Below are 18,629 nucleotides of genomic sequence, written 5' to 3'. Positions count from 1 at the left end.
AGCTGCGGGGTCTGCAGCAGGGCCCCGACGTGGCCCTGGGTGAGCAAGAAGTACGGGGCCCAGGAACAAGGGAGTGGAATCCCAGCAAGATGACTGCTCCCACCTTCTCCCCAGAGGAAGTCTCCTGGGGGCTCCTGCTCCTTAGAGATACACAGCAACAGGAAGTGACCTTAGTTCATATATTCTTGCTCTGCCACTCAGGGCCTTGTACACTGTGGCCTCCTGGAACCTTCATCTTCTTCATCTTCTTGTCTATAAATCAGGAAGAATAATATCTACCTCCCAGTGCTGGCATGAGGATTAGATAAGAAAATAATGTGAAAGGATTCCAGTGGGCCTGCTAGGGAAGGTGTGCCACAAACCTCTCTTCCCTCTCTCCTTCTAGGAGTGGGTGCCGTGGGGATGAAATGATAGGATATATGGGATTGGGCCTTGTGCAGTGCCTGGTATGAAAGCCGGTTCCTTCCTGTAGCCTCTTCACCTCTGTGTCTGTTGGTGGACAGAGTCGTCAAAAGACAGGCCTGAGCCAGGACCCCCGCAGTCCTAGGGTGCATGTGGATTTGGGCTGGACACCAAGCTGGCTGCCGCTGTAGCTTCCAGACCCCCATAGGCAACAGCAGAGAATCCCCACTCTGCTACACTCAGTTGTCATGCTCAGGTTCACTGTCAGCCCATCTCTACGTGCCATCAGGTGACAGTCCTGCCTAGGGACCCATCTCTGAAGAGGTGGGCACTCTGTGTGGCCTCAAGGGGACTGGACAGATGTGGGGTTAAATGCAGAGGTGACCTGGCATCTTCTGTTGACCATATCTATCTTTAGGCAGCTATGTCTTTTTTTTTTTTCCTTCTAACCAAAGGTCTCACATATTTACTACTAAACCAAAGCACTAGTGCAGAAACACGCAAAGAGAAAAATAATTTTCCCAATAAAACACACCCAGCTGGTCAGACGGTAGTGATGTTCTCAAAGTGATATGGTAAGATGCAAGTGACCTTGACACAGCATAAATGTGTGCCACTTCATAGGCGAGGCTCCTTTCAGACCCAGCGTGGTTCTTCTCCAATGTCTTCTCTTGGAGTTGTACCTCATTTTGTTACCATTTTTCATTCGAATCCATTGGGGAATGGGGTGATTCTGCTTTTGTTTCTTGGCCAGGAATTGCTTGATCCTGAAAGTCTTGTGAGAAGACAAGACTTGTGAGCCTTGTGAGAAGACATGGAGCAAATCCAGCCGCACATAGGATGGCGGAGAAGAGAAGAAGGCAGCTGTTGTCTTTTCAGGTCCTGAAGTGACTCAGCAGTTCAGGGAGCACAGGTGCGGAGTATCTGCTGAGGACTTTAACACGGATGAGGAAAGCCAGGCTCAGAGAAGTTTCTGAAGGCCCCAGGAAGGAGGAGACCGGCCCTGGAGCCAAGGCCAGCTGACTCCAAAGCTCTTGTCAGTCAGTCCTCTGCAGCCCCCTGCTGATAGTATCTGAGGAATTTATGCAAGTTAAACTACATTGGTTGTACACAAGGCATTATTCAGGAAACTTTGCTAATTCATTTGTAAATATCCATATGTCTTCTTTTTTTTTTTTTTTTTTGGTATAAAATGGCATGAATGTGTTTTCTGACAGTGCTGGCCCCCAAGAGCACAGGGGTTATCTTCAGTAGGCTGTGCTGGTAGATAGGGAACTGTGGAGCTGGGAGGGTGACCAGGTTTCTGAGTGCCAGAATGTTCACAAAGTTCATATTTGAAGTTTCGGCATTAAATCCTATGCAACAAAAACATCACCATCTCCTCACCAAGCGGCCAAGGGAAACGCAACTCTGCATCCACATCACTGGGTTCCTCGGTTTCTATTCTATTAATTTTTTTTTTGGAAACTTATGGTGCCCCTCACTTATTAGGAAGAAGAGGTCAGTGTTTGAGAATCAGTTTTACTTGTGATACTGGGGTCTCTCCAGTAGTGGAAAGAGAGAGGCAAAGATTTGGAGAAACTGAGGCAGAGACCAGAAGTGTCAGAGCAGCTGGGATGAGGAGATGAAGCGCAGGGACCCAGCCACAGAGAGACAGGAAGAGGCCATGGGTCTCCACTGCTTTCCACAGTCTCGAGTGGCTGCCCGAGCTCGTCTCTGAAATGCCAGACTCACGTGAGTATTCACAGAGGTTCCTCTCTGGGCAGAGCCTCCCTGGCTGGTTCCTGTCCCGCCCTCACACGCGCATAAGGGAATTAAACGTGACTCCACTGCAGTTCCACGCAGTGACTTAGGCCGCTGCAGTCAATAAAAACCCACTCTTGGAAAGAAAATAGATTACGGGTCAGGGAAGGGTGGGCAGTGCGCTGAGCAGCCTCTGATCATTCCCTGTGGGGGGCCTCCCCCATTCCTCTTCTCTTCACTTCCACCAAATTACCCACTGCTGCCAAAGTGGGGCCCCGGTTTCCAATTTGTTATTTCGATGGACTTTGCCTCGGACCCTCTGACATCGATGTGGCACCACAAGATCATGCAGCATGGAATCCAGAGGAGTTTTCACAATGAGACATTTTCTCTGGCGTCTGTCACTAAAAAAGCCAATCATCCCAATATTGAAGGGGCGGGTGGCACAGGCGCGTGGTTCCTCCCTGCCTGTCACCCTCTAGAGCAGCGGTCCCCAACCTTTTTGGCACCAGGGACCAGTTTTGTGGAAGACAATTTTTCCATGGACGGGGGCGGGGGGAAGATGGTTCAGGCCATAATGCGAGCGATGGGGAGCGGCAGATGAAGCTCCGCTCGCTCGCTGCCGCTCACTTCCTGCTGTGTGGCCCTAACAGGCCACGGACCAGGGACCCCTGCCTAGAGGGAGCAAGGTCAGCGCAGTCTCCAGCCATGGGGGCGGGTCTTACCTTACACGGGTGAGGGTCCACTCCGTATGTCTCCAACGTCTGCGCTTTTCTTAAAAAGTTCAGCTCTGATGTTGCTGGTGTTTGGCCACTGGAATAAAGAAAATGGGATGATTTCAGGATTTCCTGCTCCCATAGGTTCCCCTGAGGTAAACTCAATTAGGAAGTGCTCAGGGTGTCTCACACTCCGATTTTTCCATAGATTGTGCTCCCTGCTCCGTCCTAGGACCGACTTCAGAGACTCTTATCTAGGGTCAAAACCTTGGAAGTCTTCAGAGTGAGGCAGGCTACATAATGAATGACATGGGCTGAGTGTAATACAATAGGGAGTGGTGGGGACTAGGGCAAACTGGGAGTGCCACCCCGTCTAATGAGGGCAGCTGCTCCTCAGCTATAGTCTTGGAATGCAGTCTTGGATTGTAGTCACACCATCATTGCTAGGTGTGATTTTTTTTTTTGCGGTATGTGGGCCTCTCACTGTTGTGGCCTCTCCCGTTGAGGAGCACAGGCTCCAGACGCACAGGCTCAGCGGCCATGGCTCACGGGCCCAGCCGCTCCACGGCATGTGGGATCTTCCCAGACCGGGACACGAACCCGTGTCCCCTGCATCGGCAGGCGGACTCTCAACCACTGTGCCACCAGGGAAGCCCAGGTGTGATTTTTAAAGAGAATTCACAGATACCGAATTTTATGTGGCATTTCGGTTTTAAGTACTATGGGGGCAGAAAAAAAATACATCTGTAGGCTGGCTGCAGGCCATCTGATCTAGACTGAAACACAAAGAAGGGACCTGTATATCTTGCTGCCTAACCCTCTTCCTTTACCAAATGGGAACACAGGAATGGAGGGTAAAGAGATGCAACAGAAGACAGTGCTGAGCTCCCCAGACTCCACAATAGCTCTGTCTGCCCACCTGGTGATGACTGTGAAAAGGAAACAAGCAGAAAAAAGGAAGAAACCAGCGCTGGCACCAAGCCATATGAAGAAGGGGCCTTCAGCATCACTCCCCTCCTGGCTGCCTCTTTAGCAGGGGCGTGGATGGGCTCCACGCAGAACCAGTGCAGGATCACCACAGGCTCTCTCAGGGTCCAGTGCCCTGGGAAGCTGACCTCCTTCTACAGATGTGGGATTGGCTTCAGTATGAGGAGGCATGGGCAGTTTGTCAAGTCAACAACTCTGACGGCTGGTGGGCATGACCGAAACTTTCTAAGTTATCATTTGCCTCAAGTAATATGGCAGGGCAGGAAGACAAGCCAGCCTGAGGGAGAAGAAGACCAGATTCCCTCTAGTGTCTTTCTGGAGAGGCATCAATCAATCAGCACCTCAGCAGCTTCTGTGCTGCCCTGTATGAAATACACCATAAACTATAGTGCAGTCTGGGCCCTCAAGGAACGCATGTTGGAGTTGCAGAAAGGAACCACAGACACGCTTTTACACTATGAAGATGAGGCTGAGCCTGTGTAAGGAGTACCTGTGTAAGGAGTGCCTGTGTAAGGAGCGCCTGTGTAAGGAGCACCTGTGTAAGGAGCGCCTGTGTAAGGAGTACCTGTGTAAGGAGTGCCTGTGTAAGGAGCACCTGTGTAAGGAGCGCCTGTGTAAGGAGTACCTGTGTAAGGAGCGCCTGTGTAAGGAGCGCCTGTGTAAGGAGCACCTGTGTAAGGAGCGCCTGTGTAAGGAGCGCCTGTGTAAGGAGTACCTGTGTAAGGAGCGCCTGTGTAAGGAGTACCTGTGTAAGGAGTGCCTGTGTAAGGAGTACCTGTGTAAGGAGGAGTGCCTGTGTAAGGAGCGCCTGTGTAAGGAGCGCCTGTGTAAGGAGTGCCTGTGTAAGGAGTACCTGTGTAAGGAGGAGTACCTGTGTAAGGAGTGCCTGTGTAAGGAGTACCTGTGTAAGGAGGAGTACCTGTGTAAGGAGCGCCTGTGTAAGGAGTACCTGTGTAAGGAGTGCCTGTGTAAGGAGTACCTGTGTAAGGAGCGCCTGTGTAAGGAGTACCTGTGTAAGGAGTACCTGTGTAAGGAGGAGTACCTGTGTAAGGAGTACCTGTGTAAGGAGTGCCTGTGTAAGGAGCACCTGTGTAAGGAGCGCCTGTGTAAGGAGTACCTGTGTAAGGAGTACCTGTGTAAGGAGCGCCTGTGTAAGGAGCGCCTGTGTAAGGAGTGCCTGTGTAAGGAGTACCTGTGTAAGGAGGAGTACCTGTGTAAGGAGTACCTGTGTAAGGAGTGCCTGTGTAAGGAGTACCTGTGTAAGGAGCGCCTGTGTAAGGAGTACCTGTGTAAGGAGCGCCTGTGTAAGGAGCGCCTGTGTAAGGAGTACCTGTGTAAGGAGCGCCTGTGTAAGGAGCGCCTGTGTAAGGAGTGCCTGTGTAAGGAGGAGTGCCTGTGTAAGGAGCACCTGTGTAAGGAGCGCCTGTGTAAGGAGGCATTTTGTAGAATGCAGATGTTTACCCCCACCAGCGCACCTGAGACACAGGGAAGGTGTTTGGAAAATGCTGGCGCAGCAGGCAAAGGACCGGGCACCAGAGGCAGCTGAGCACCGCTACCCCTTCCAGGGAGCCTCCTTATTCCCTGTGTGGAGACTGGAGGGCTCCGTGGGCTGCATTCACCCTCAACCCTCTGGGACCCTCAAAGTGGGCATCATTTCCTGAGGAATCCCCTGACTTCTATGAGGTTTCTGGAGGACTGTCCCCACTGCTCTGACATCTCCTAAAACCCTCCTGGCAGGGGCTCCTGGCTGTCCCAGCACGCCCTTGATCTCTCCTTTTAATGAGCCAGGAGCCCTCACAGATGTGTTTATTCTGACCTGTACCACAAGGGGCCACTATTCCCTAAGAGTGATGGGAGGAGCTGGGGCAGCACCTGCACAGGGAGAGGGGTGGGAGGCGGCTAGGATTCCACCTCTGGTAGGTGTCTCCATTCCTCTGGAGGGTGGGGACCAGTCCAACCACACACAGTGGGCAGGAGGTCTGTTTATAAGGCTAAAGAGGCTTTGGGGACGTATTTGTTGGTAAAATCTTTGAGTGAAGGTGAAGATTTTTTGTTTCGGGGGGCATCAGGTAGGAACTAGTTTAAGGTTAATGTTATCATTAGAAATATCTTTTTCCCACCCCTTGGACATTGTCATTCCCCAGAAAGGTAGTTACACAAACATTTGAAAAGATTTTTTTTTTAATTGCACTGTATTAATATGATAGCAGGTTTTATTTTACAATGCTGTATTGTATATAAATTTTTTCTTAGTTTATCAGTTTGGGGAATCTGTGCTCCAGTGTGCCATACAAAGTAGAGCCTAAACACCCTTTTGTTGCTTTTTAAAAAACCAACCTTTGTAGAAAACACTATTTCATATGGGTGAGAGGATGCACTGATGCTATTTTATGGGATGTGGCACATTCTGGGTGACCTAGGAGAATCTGAGGAGGACAAGCCTCCTGCTTCCAGCTGCTTCTCCCCTCCTTCCCTCAGTGCAGGGGTGTAGGGTTGAGGAAGCAGTGCTGAAGACACACCCTTGAATGAGGTGCTCTCAAGGTACCCACACCAGCTATGAATCAGGCCAGCCCTGTGTGGTCCCATCCACTGATCCAGAAGCCACCTGTCACTGTCACGGACCAAGGTCAGAGGCTTGCCCATTTTTCACATCGCCACTTAACCCCTCCTCTCTTCCCTCTTCTGCTGTTTACATTTTCCTTTTCCTTTTCCCCAGTTCATGATTCTTCCCTCTGTCTCTTCATTTATCTTAGTGAAGCAAATACCTTTCAGAGGCCAATCCTTCTCCATTTTCCTTACCTATATAGCTTCTCTCTTGCCTTCAAGCCTCAGCCTACACCACTGTTCTTGGAGAGGGAGCCTTGAGGTTGTACTGTCAGTGGATCACTGAAAATGGTACATCCCAGAGTCAGGAAGGCTGGGTCTGCAGGAGCAGAGGATGCAGTGCAGAGGCTGTGTGCTCAGGCTGTGAGGGAGACAGTGGCCTGGCCTGAACCGAGTGTCACGCACCTGAGTTCTGTTTTGTGAATCTCAGCAATCTTCCTTTCCAGCTTCTCTGAATGTTTAGGGAAAAACTGGAACTTGGAGCTGTAGCCTTCAGGGTGTTTTCCTGGGTCATAATCCCCAATCTCCGCTTGCAAAAGGAAAGTAGAGGAAAACAGTTGTGGAGATAGGTAAATCATCACTGGCAAAACAACAAGAGATTAACACAGAGAGCAAAAGCTAAACTCTGCACCACATTTGCAAAGAACAGTGGATCCTGAGCACAGCTGTGAGTCAGGCAGAGGGCATGTTCCTCAGGAGCAGGCCCACCTTTGTTTTCCCAGGTGTGCACACTGAGTTGATATCAAGGCCAAGTAGAGAAGGTAGAGCTGACCCTGCGTTCTGAGGTCACCAAATGTAAATTTGCAATAAAAGAGCAGAAGTCTGCACCATGGCCCACAGGCTCCCGGAAGAGAGCCTGAGAACAATGCTCTTTGTGGCAGCACAGAAAACTGTGAGCTTGATCAGAAAGACAGAAGCTTTTGGGCCTGAGCCACATCCAAAGACTAAATCTCGTTTTGAGGATTTTAGCAGGGACACAGCAAAATGATGAATGAACCATGACCCAAACTCAGAACTCAACTCTCAGTCCCAATCAAATCAAATCAAGTGAACACATTTGAATAAATATTCACTGAGGGCTGAACAGGTGCCAGGCCCCCTGGAGAGGGCTGCAGAGTGGGAAGACTGGCTATAAGCAGAAAGGGCCGCTGAGTTCAGGAGCACCAGGTCCTAAGGCTGACTTCTCCGTTCCCAGCAGGGGGTGGGGCTTTCTCGTCCTGCAGATTCACAGAGAGAGTCCATCCCCAAAGCTGCTGAGATCTCAGATCTGGGGGGGCCAGTGGGCCCAGGCTACTCCCTACAATGTGTTCCTAGGTCAGAATCCAGCCTTCTCCACATGCAGCATTCCACAGGGAACACTGTGTGTGTCAGGAGGAAGGATGTTAAGAAGTTCAGCTGCTTTGTGGTTGTCTTTTCTCCTCCCCTAGTGAGAACCACAACCAGTGCAGGTGAGAAGTCTTGAGTGGGGAGTAAATATTAAGAGGAAAATGTGCCCTTTTTTCACAACTGAATATTGTTCTGTGGCACAGGTCTCCTCATAGTGGCTTCCAGACTACTCGGGAATTTCTGTCATTTAGCAAGAGACTAAAGGTTTCCCTGGGCTTAAAGTCTGAAGTGATCTTGAGCCATGGAGTCATTTATTATGATTTTACTTAGAAAGCTCCAAATGGGAAACATCAATGTTGGATATCAATAGCTTCTTTAAATTAAAAAAAAAAAAAAGAAAATTTCAATATGGTTGTCAGGGTAAAACTAGAGTTTAAAATCTCACTTAGATGGGACCAGGTTTTCCTTTAAAAAATGAAAGGAGTATCTTTGGGTACCTTAAAGTTGGCAAGTACCTTCTAGACTTCAGGCTTAGGAGGTTTTTAAAAACAGGAGTCTCAGAAGTCAAAGTTGTAATAGGCTGACTTTTACATTCTTAACGCAGCTGTGATATTTTTTTTTTTTGCCGGAAGAACTTTCGTTTCTTATTGGCAAGCATTTTTTTAGGTTCTGTTCACAAAGTAGCTTCCTGGAGTTCCACAGATTTCTGATTATGAATTCAGATTCTTTGATAGAAACTTCATGATTTTAGTGCTATGGTCCAAAATAACCCAGTGACAGCTTCAGGCCAAAGGACTAAGAGAAGTCTACGAACTTAGAATACTTAGAAGTCCCCTGCATTTCACGGAAGGAGAAAGGATCACATACGAAGAGTACGTACCTTTCCCACTGTTTTGCAAAAACCGCCAGTCTGGGTATTGGCTCAATACAACCCCAACTCTGCCTTCTTTGCATGTTAGAAAATGGGTTTGTTACTTGGAAACATTTTTAACTTAGAGCACTCTGAATGGAAAGGTCTCTGAAACAGATACCAGAATTCCAAGGTGCTTCACATCTTTGAGATTTGAATAAAAAGACAAGAAAAAGCTGATTTGGATTACTCTCCAGAGTCTCGATAACTTTATCGACCAAGGGTGCAAGGAAAGCCACCCCCCACCCCGAACAGAGTCTGAAGGGGCTGCCAGAAAGACTTTAGGTACAAACCATTTAAGGTTGTGTGGTCAGAGCTTCCTGGGACTAGGGAGTCCAGGCAAAGTCTTTTAACTTGGGCTCTGTTTCAAGTTAGATACTGTTTATATCCAAGAAGTAGTCATGTGCGGCAACTGAAATAATGTAATCAGTACGTAGCATGAAAGGCAAATTTATCCTGTCAAAAGTCATTACCTTGAAGGATATAAGCTGCTAACAAGGCAGCATCTGATGTTTTACAGAGGAGGCGGCCGTGGTACAGATCCCTTTTGATCTGCAGGAAGACTAAATACCTGGAGAGAAAACAGAACATGAACTATAAAGGATTTCTTTGATTGCTTTAAAGACATAAATATGTAATATAAGCCTATCAAAATCTCTGTCAGGACACTTTTACTACATTAAAACAAAAATCTCAAAACATACCACAGAACAAATAACATTTTTCATTTCCCTGAAGGCTCTTTCAAGCACTTTGCCCTGAACTGATTTTGAAGTTCAATTCAAAACAACCTGTCAGTTTCCTTCTGTAGCTCAAAACAGAAATGGCGGGCTTCCCTGGTGGCACAGTGGTTGCGAGTCCGCCTGCCGATGCAGGGGACGCGGGTTCGTGCCCCGGTCCGGGAAGATCCCACGTGCCGCGGAGCGGCTGGGCCCGTGAGCCATGGCCGCTGAGCCTGCGCGTCCGGAGCCTGTGCTCCTCAACGGGAGAGGCCACCACAGTGAGAGGCCCGCGTACCGCAAAAAAAAAAACCAAAACAAAAATGGCACTTCCTGGTTAAAAGCATCGTCCCCCAGTGCTGGGAGTTGGAAGGAGCCGGCCCCGCTCAATTCAGTGCCGAGAAAGAAACCTGTGTCATAAGAGAGGGGCTGATGGGGCCTCTCTCTGCCTTGGACTCTCGCTGACGTTGCCTCTTAAGAAGCAGAGAGGTGGTGAAGGAACTAGCCCTGGGGAGAGTTCTGCCTCGGCTTGCCAAGTCAATCTGTCCATATGTGGAATGGCCCTCATTATGGGCAGAGGTCAACCAGACCTCTCAGAATTTGAATAAGGTGTAAGAAGAGGCACCGGTGAAGGAAATGCACAAACTTGTGGCTAATATTTCTTCAACCGTAGGAAGCTCACCTCAGGTGGAAGCAGGCTATCAAGAACAGCTAATAGTAGCTGATGTGTATTGAACACTTACTATTTCCCAGTCCAGGACTTACACACTTGACATCAGCATCTCACCTAATTTTCGCATACCACTTTGAGATATATGTTGTTATTATCTCCCTTTTTTAAGATAAACTGAGGCTTAAGTGATTTTCTCATGGGCACATAACTGGTAAGTGGCAGAACCAGGATTCAAATTCAGGACTGAGGTTGGCTCTTCATCACTGTGTTATTCTACCCTCTTTGCACTATAAGTGCTTTGTAGTTTCACAAGTAATTGGGTGGACTCTGTTGCCATGGAATGGAACTGTTGACGTTCCATTCTGAAAGGTCTTTACAAGGAATGGGGTCTCTGATGTTCACAACCTCACAGGTGCCCTGAGAAGAGCAGAGGCCTGGGGTATCACACCCTTAAGTGAGTCACCTACCACAGTGGCTCCTTGACAGGGGGCATTTGTGGTGGTTTGAAAATATGTCCACAGGGAATTCCCTGGCGGTCCAGTGGTTAGGACTCTGCACTTTCACTGCTGAGGTCGTGGGTTCAATCCCTGGCTGGGGAACCAAGATCCCACAAGCCGTGTGGCATGGTTAAAAAAAAAAAAAAAAAGTTCACAAATTCCTTGATACTCCTCATTTCCAGAGGTAGAGCTTAATTCACTCCATTTGAGGGTGGGTTAGACTCAGTGGCTTGCTTCTAACAAGCAGACTAAAGCAGGAGTGGTAGTTAGTGTCTGACATCTGAGACTAGGTCATAGTGTCCCTGCAGCTTCCTCCTTGTGCTCTCCTTCTCTTGGATCACTCCCTCTGCTCGAGGACACTTAAGCAGCCCTATAGAAAGGTCCATGGTGAGGAACTGAGGCGTTTTGCCAACAGCTAGCAAGGAACTGAAGCTTTCTGCCAACAGCCATGTGAGTACACCATCTTGGAACTGAATCCTCTGGTCAAGCCTTCAGATGACCACAGGCCCAGCCAACCACTTGGCTGCAACCCCAGGAGAGACCCTGAGCCAGAAGCACCCAGCTAAGCCACTCCTGAATTCCTGACCCACAGACACTCAGAGATGAGAAATACTTTTAAGTGAAGTTTTGTGGCATTTTGTTAAACAGCCATAGATAACTACAGCATCCTCACAGGAGTAATGGGAATATGGTAAAATTCCCTTAAATTCCATCAGTTTGAACCAAAAAGAAATTGGGCACTCCCTGGACAACTAGAGGTGTTTCTATTGCTTCTGTTTTCAGGCTGAAGAATAAAACAGAGGATTCCATGCCCACTTGATCATGTGAAAATGCTCAAAAGAAAGAGGACCAATGACAGCACAACTTCTGGGGTGAGGAGGGGCACAAGCACGTGACTCTGAGAGCTCGGGGCTTGGTGATTCAAGTCATTAAATAGAAACGAAGGAGCAATCAAACCTTTTCTCCTAAAGCTTTGCTATTCAAAGTGTGGCCCACACGACAGGGGTATCAGCAGCATCTGGGAGCTTGTTGGAAATGGAGAATTAGGCCCATCTGAGACCTACTGAATCATTTAAACAAGATCCCCAGGTGATCTGTACATAGATTAAAATTTATGAAGCACTGTCCTAAGAAAATTCGCAAGCATCCTTCTAACCACATCAGGATGGACTGCCCTCCTCAAACCAAAGGGAAGGTGACTACTGTGGTCCGGAAGTTAACAAGAACTCCCCTTCTTATCCCAACCACTCCCACTCGGCCCCAAGGAAAAAGACATCATGCAATGAGTAGTAATTTTTTAAGTTGGATCTACCAGGTCAAGCTTCTCTTCACTCTGCTTCCCACGAAGAAATGCCACAGGTGTGTGGAAGGAAGGGGGCAGTGCTTCTCTGCCTCTCACCGCTTCAACTCCCACCTTCCACTGGCTTTGGCAGGATGTAGCAGCAAGCCTTTGGCCTCTTACTTACAGATCACTCCCGGGGCCTGAGTTCATGCATCACTCCTCCCACACCTCTCTGCTTGTCTGTGTCCAAAATTCAGGGGCTGCACGTACGGGACTGAAGGAGATATTTCAAAGGCTCTGGATAGTGGTCCTCAATGTGGTGGTGAGGACAACACCCCCCACCCCGGGGAGGAGCATGTGAGAGTCAGTGTATGGGTGCTGCTGGGTTTGAAAAGGCTCCTCTAGAGCTCCAAGGGGGACACGCTCCTCCTCACAGTGAGAACCACGACAGGTGCATGACAGGTGCCTCAGGTGAGCTGGAAAGGAAACAAGGCTTTTCCGCTGCTGGGCGGGGTTCCTTCAGACTTCAGAAGGTAGAACAGCTACAGGGAGGTCAAGGGTAAGGCCGTGGGAACACTGTCAAGCAGTGGTGCAGCAACTGGAGGGGGAGGGGATGGAGGGGCAAGTCAACATCCTAAAGAAACACACCACAGTCTGCAGAGGAGGAGATGAGCTCAGGAAAGAATCAACTGACAGTTACACTAGGGGTCCCCCCTCCCTCTTCTCCCCCAGCAGCTTCCGTCAAGCTTTGTGTTTTGTTCATTTAAGGAGGTAACCAATGACTCAGTGTTGTTGGTCATGAAAATACATCCCACATGACTCATAGCATCCTTAGACCTATTCCCAAGAGGCCCTGGCATGTTCTCCCCTGCGACATAAGGGCCTAAGGAAGACTATCTTGTTGCCTGAGGCATTGTCACCAGGGCCACTGAGTTGCCAGGCAAGGGATCAGACTGCTTATAATGAGCAGCTCATAATGAGGCTGGTTGGGCTCCCCAGTCTCAGACCCTCATAGTAGGAGTTACAGAGCCTAACTCTCGCATTTTATAGCTGAGGAAACAGAACCCGTATGGTGATTCAGTGAGCTATGGTTAGGGAGAAAAGGGTCCTAAATGAAGTCAGGGGAACTCTTTGTCATCAGAGAGAAATTCTCACTGGAATGAAAAAGAAATGAGATTTAGACCAGATTTAAGACAAAAAGCTTTCTCTTTAGGACACTTTTTTTGGTTAAACTTTGCCTATCTCCTTCTGGCTTCAAAGAGGCTTTACCTCACCTCCATTTTTGTTTAAATGCCAGGTTGTCCTAAATTGATGGAGGACCATCCAAAGGCAGAGTGTGTGAGAGCCTAAAAGACGACCAAGGAGGGCTTCCCTGGTGGCGCAGTGGTTGAGAATCCACCCGCCAGTGCAGGGGACACGGGTTCGAGCCCTGGTCTGGGAACATCCCACATGCCGCGGAGCAACTAAGCCGGTGCACCACAACTACTGAGCCTGCGCTCTGGAGCCTGTGAGCCACAACTACTGAAGCCCGTGCGCGTAGAGCCCGTGCTCCGCAACAAGAGAAGCCACTGCAATGAGAAGCCCGCGTGCTACAATGAAGAGTAGCCCCCGCTCACCGTAACCAGAGAAAGCCCGCATGTGGCAACAGAGACCCAACGCAGCCAAAAAAAAAAAAAAAAAGAGAGATTCTTCAGGGTTTAAAAAAAAAAAAAAAAGATGACCAAGAAAAACCTATGTATTTCTGGAACATGTACATCCAAGGAACTGGCTTTGGCATTCTGATTTCTGATATCAGAGGATGGGGATGAATCCAGAGATGTTTCCACAATGAAAGGTTCTGAACTCTGGAAAGCACTGGCAGCTCCTGAAGAGTTTCTTCCAAAAGATCCTTTGGCCCTGTCTTCCCTTCATTACATTCTTTGCCCCTGGTTTCCTCTATTTTCTGCCATCCCTTTTCCTAACTATGATCACGTTTAGTATGTCTTCCTCCCCCAAACTAGACTGCGGGCTCCTTGGAGTCAGAGGTTACGCTTTGTCACTTTTAATATTCTTCTAGAAAGCCTATACATCCTGTGCCTATTCACCCTCCCTCCCACCCACCCATCCACTCATTCATCCATCCATCCATCCATTTATCCATCCAACCACCAACCCATCCATCCATCCATCCATCCATTCAACCATCCCTCTATCTGTCCATCCAACCTCCCATCCATCTATCCATCTAGTTCTGAGCACACACATGTGCCAGGTACAGCCACAGGTGCTGGGAATACAGCAGAGAACGAAGCAGAGTCCCTACTCTTATGGAGCTTACATTCCAGGGGAGAGAGACAATATAGCAGTGATTTACTGAGTGCATGCTGTGTGCCACACACTGTACTGTTTAACACGCACTCTTTCAGCGATTCTATGAGGTGACTACTGTTTTTATCCCTGTCTCATACATGAGGAAAGGGAGTGATCAGAGATATTGTTGCTTGCCTTGTACACATCTAGTTAAAGAACCACCTGGGATTTGAACTCAGATCTTTTTGATTCCTTCTCCCAGGATTGGCACACTAAACCTGCCACCAGAGTCCCCAGTGAGATAAAATAACATTTTATTGGAACAGAGCCAGGCTCATTCATGTATGTACTGTCTGTGGCTGCTTTCACATTACAATGGTAGAACAGATTAGTTGCGACAGAGACCATATGGCCCACAAAGCCTAAAATACTTACTATCTGGTCTTTTACAGAAAAAGTTTGCCAACCCATCTTAGCCTAAGCTAGGCTCAAGTGATGTTCACTGATGGAATACATTACCTATAAACTCTATTAGCTTTTTTAAAAAAAATAAATGACCTGAAAAGTCTATTAACATTTTTTGAGCACCTGCTCAAACATGTCAGGCAGTTTGCTTCCTTGGAAGGCGGGGCCCCATGTGCACTCAGTTTCCTTCTATTACTTGATCTTTCAATGAGTTCGAACACCTGCAGCCCTTGTTAAAGGCTAAATCTGGCGCCTATCTGGTGCCTAATCCCCATTTTCTCTGCCTTGTCTCTAGCTCAGACAAGAAAATCTATTTATTTATTTAAAAAATGACAAAAGAGATTAATCAGGATTTGGCAACTAAATTTATCATCTGGGAAGAGTCCAAGAGATAAACTGAAGCACAGTTCTTCTTCATCCCCTCCTCTAAGCCTGGCTTTATGGGAGTAGCTGAGACGGCAGCGAAATTTAGGACTGATATTGCCAGGGAAAAAAACACACTGACAGCTAAATTAGTTTGGCAGGAAGGTGGGGTGGAGAGCTCTAAGCCAGTAATGAATTATGGGTATTGAATGAGGCCGGGGTAGGTACCCACTCTTTTAAGAGCAGCAGGGATGTGAATGAGGATAAAGACACAGCGAAGACCAGGGCCTCCACAGAACGCCTCAGGGAGGGGGAGGCACAAAGACTCCAAATCAGGCCCAGGCACCTTGAGGTCCGCACACCTGACAACGCTTGGAAAATGCCCTCTAGGGAAGGAAGGCTGGTGAGGCAGAGAGCAAGGGGAAAATAGTCGAGGATGATGGGCACAGCTGCATGCGGAAGGGGCAGGAGCTCACATGCTTGCCAGTGTCTTTGAAGTTTGCTGACTTGGAGAGAGGCCTGGCCATGGCTTTCCCAGTCCTCACAAGTTAGCTGCTTAAGTGTTAGGACTCTAGCTAGGACAGAAAAGGAGTGGGGATTATCACATAAACAAGGGAGAAAAGCCAGAACCAACTGTACTTGTGCCCCATGCAGAGCCCCTGAGGTCCACGGACCATGTAATCGACCTGGCAGTAAACAGTGAGCCTTTGCTCAGTGCCAGGCTCCCTGGGGGTGTATTAAGAAGTACAAGACCCCATGTAGTGGTTAATCCTCCCAACGAAGCTGGGAGGTACTATTACTATCCTCATTTTATAAATAAGGGATCTGAAGGTCAGAGAAGTTAACTATTTTATGTCCAAGGCCACATAGCCAAGAAGTAGCAGAAACAGGATCTGAGCCTCCCGGTCTATGCTGCTCCTTGGGTAGGAGGGTCTGTACATTAGTATCATGCAGTGACATTTGTTTTAGAAAATTGTACTGTTAAGACCTCCTCCTGGGACTTCCCTGGCAGTCCAGTGGTTTAGACTTTGCCTTCCAAAGCAGGGGGTGTGGGTTTGATCCCTGGTCAGGGAGCTAAGATCCCACATGCCTCACAGCTAAAAAACCAACACATAAAACAGAAGCAATATTGTAACAAATTTAATAAAGACTTTAAAAATGGTCCACACATCAAAAAGAAATCTTAAAAAAAAAAAAGACCTCCTCCTAAGGGCCAAGAGAACTATATATTTTTGTCCTTTAATCAAATCAGAAAGCCGTGTGTCTGTCGTGCTGTCACTGGCAGCCCTCTGAGTTGTTAGACCAAACCCTCTCATCCTTACTGTTGGTCCAGTGAGGTGCAGAAAAGGTGATCCTGATGCGAGGTGTTAGGAGGCTAGGTGCTAGGCTCTCAACAAAGATGTGTTAAATCTGCCCTGACATGTGGACAGGAGCGTGGACTTCTGGGTCTGCCCTGGCACCATCACCTCTTTCAGGAGAGAAAGGTGGGGAGGGAGGGAGGAAAGGAAAGGGGGGAGGGGGAGGGAAGCGGGGAAGGAGGGGCAGGTACAGAACTGTGGCAAGCACTCTGGAAGTCATGAGCAGGGCAGGCTAGTGCTTTACCAAAACTCCTCTCTGTTTAAGTTGTTAAACACAGTGGTTCTACCCTCACTCCCCTGCCTAAAGCTACAGGATTGCTCATTAATATGGATGAGCTTGGTTTTCACAGGCAAAGTAGGGGCCACATCCACTTCCACATGGATGAGCAGAGCCTGCAGTTTCCATGTGCCCAGTAAGGAGCACGAGACTTGGTTGTAACTACACACTTCACTGTCTTCAGTGCTTTAAAGTGGGTGGTGGGTGCGCTCAGAGCATCTGGAGGAAACAACCTTCCTGATCCTTTTGATTCCTTCGCAAGATTCCCCTCAACCTCCACTGGGGCTCATGTGGAGTTCAGCATCTAGAAATAGGCCTCAAGGCCTCAGAGGAGAAGCAGTCTCTACACTGGCAATGGCCTCGTCCCAATCTTTGCTGTCTCTAAGGCTTTAGGGAGGGCGGGGGGCAGAGCTGGCAGAGCTGTCTCTTCCGAGGCTCTAGGATTCCCTGGCATCATCTCTTCACCTAGGGTTCCACCCTTTACAAGGTAACATCAAGGTTTTGCTAATGTCCAAATTACATCTTTCTAATATAAAAATTAAGATCCCATTTCAGAGAGTTCTAAATCTCTGAGGTCAGACTTTTAGAGTGAATTTGGCTTAGATACACAAAACCCTTGGGGGAGCTTTGAGGCTCCAATTCATTGACCCTCTTGTAGGATGGTGTGGGCACAGAGGTTCTTTCTCATCCCCAAGTGGTGCTGGATGAGACAGGATTCATTCCCTGTAGCTGCCTGCCACAGAACACGATCCCCACAATGAAGAGTTTATCACGGGCCTGATCCATAAGCACATGGGAGGTCACCCACTTGGATTTAAAATCTTCAGTGTTTCCCAGCTCGTTTTTCAGCGTCCTGCTTTGCCATTTCCCAAGTACATTAGGCCGCTGGAGTCTATTTCAAGCCCCCAAATAAGCAGCAACACGGCCATCTCCAAAAACATCCATGGTGGCCACATCAGTGGTAAAAGAAAAAATGCTTTTGATTAATTCATTACTCCAGACCCTTTTGCAGATGACCAGTTTAAGATGAAGTATTCTTAAAGGAAAGAAGCTCACTCCGTTGCAATTCTGCTGAGGGGATGAGCAAAGAGAGCATGTGGAAATGAAATATAGAAGTAAGGCTATATTTAGGAAGAATTCCTTGCCTATCAGAGTTGGGAGCTTCCAAAGTAGAGGATCTAGGAAGCTACAGTCCCTCTTTCCTATCCTCTCCAACAAGTCTTAGAGGCTGAGGGACATGGGCTCAGCCTTACCTGGTTATTTCTTCTTTCAGGGCAGCAGGGTCTGCAGGGTAAAACTTCACGCGGAAACACATGGTGAATGGAGGCTGGGCTGCAGAGAAAAAGAGGTGCCCATCGGGAAGACCTTCCCAGGAAGATGACTGGGCTCCCCGCCCCACTGGGATGCACAGGTCTCTGAACCATCTGAAGAAAATCTTCCCATGGTTAGGGCCAACTTACACTTAGATCAGTGGAAAATTCCCAAGACTCACTGCCAGTGGGAGGTTTCCTCCCACCCTCCCCAGGGGTGAGGCTTCCGTCTTTTCATGGACAATACTTACATCTCAACTGCTTCCCCACAGACTTTGTAAACTCCAACCAATGCTGAAACAGAGAACACAGAACAAGAAAGCCCTAATGAGAAGCAGTGTCAAATATAACTTGTTTTATTCAATTTAAAAAACTAGACAGATTGTAGCCCAGGGTGAAAGCAGCTCAGAAGCTTGTGATATGTAGGCTTGGAGAGTACAGAATGATATGATTTTCTGAAATAAGCTCCCCATGGAACCAGCTGTGAAGGGGGGAAGAGATCCAGCTTCAGATGCCATTTCTGGGCTTCCCTGGCAATGCCGCCTTCCAACGTAGGGCGTCAGAGTTCCAAGCCATGTTTCTGGCATGCCCGTAGGCACAAATGAATGCACATATGCGTGATGGGGACAGAGCCGCACCTGGCTTTTTAGTAGGGAAATACTCCCTTTAATGGGTTGTGTTTGTGTTATGCAGTGGGGACAGGATGAC

At 48.3% G+C, this 18,629-nt stretch overlaps 1 protein-coding gene across 1 annotated transcript in view; it reads right to left on the bottom strand.

Annotated features, from left to right (window-relative positions):
- The window catches only part of FRMD5 (FERM domain containing 5), a 43,887-nt gene extending 25,503 nt beyond the window's left edge, over nt 1-18,384 (bottom strand). The window contains exons 1-4 of the mRNA XM_089907312.1: nt 17,865-18,384; nt 9,162-9,259; nt 6,858-6,981; nt 2,871-2,958 (exon numbers count right to left, since the gene is read on the bottom strand). Of these exons, the coding sequence (XP_089763438.1) occupies nt 2,871-2,958; nt 6,858-6,981; nt 9,162-9,259; nt 17,865-17,926 (372 nt within the window). The 5' untranslated portion in view covers nt 17,927-18,384. The remainder of the gene's footprint in view (nt 1-2,870; nt 2,959-6,857; nt 6,982-9,161; nt 9,260-17,864) is intronic.
- Nucleotides 18,385-18,629: the final 245 nt, after the last annotated feature.

The sequence above is a fragment of the Delphinapterus leucas genome, chromosome 2, assembly GCF_059928025.1.
Source record: "Delphinapterus leucas isolate spDelLeu-1000000601 "Yukka" chromosome 2, BTC_Dleu_Yukka2, whole genome shotgun sequence".
Lineage (NCBI taxonomy): Eukaryota > Metazoa > Chordata > Mammalia > Artiodactyla > Monodontidae > Delphinapterus > Delphinapterus leucas.
This window is presented reverse-complemented; position numbering and strand designations above follow the sequence as displayed.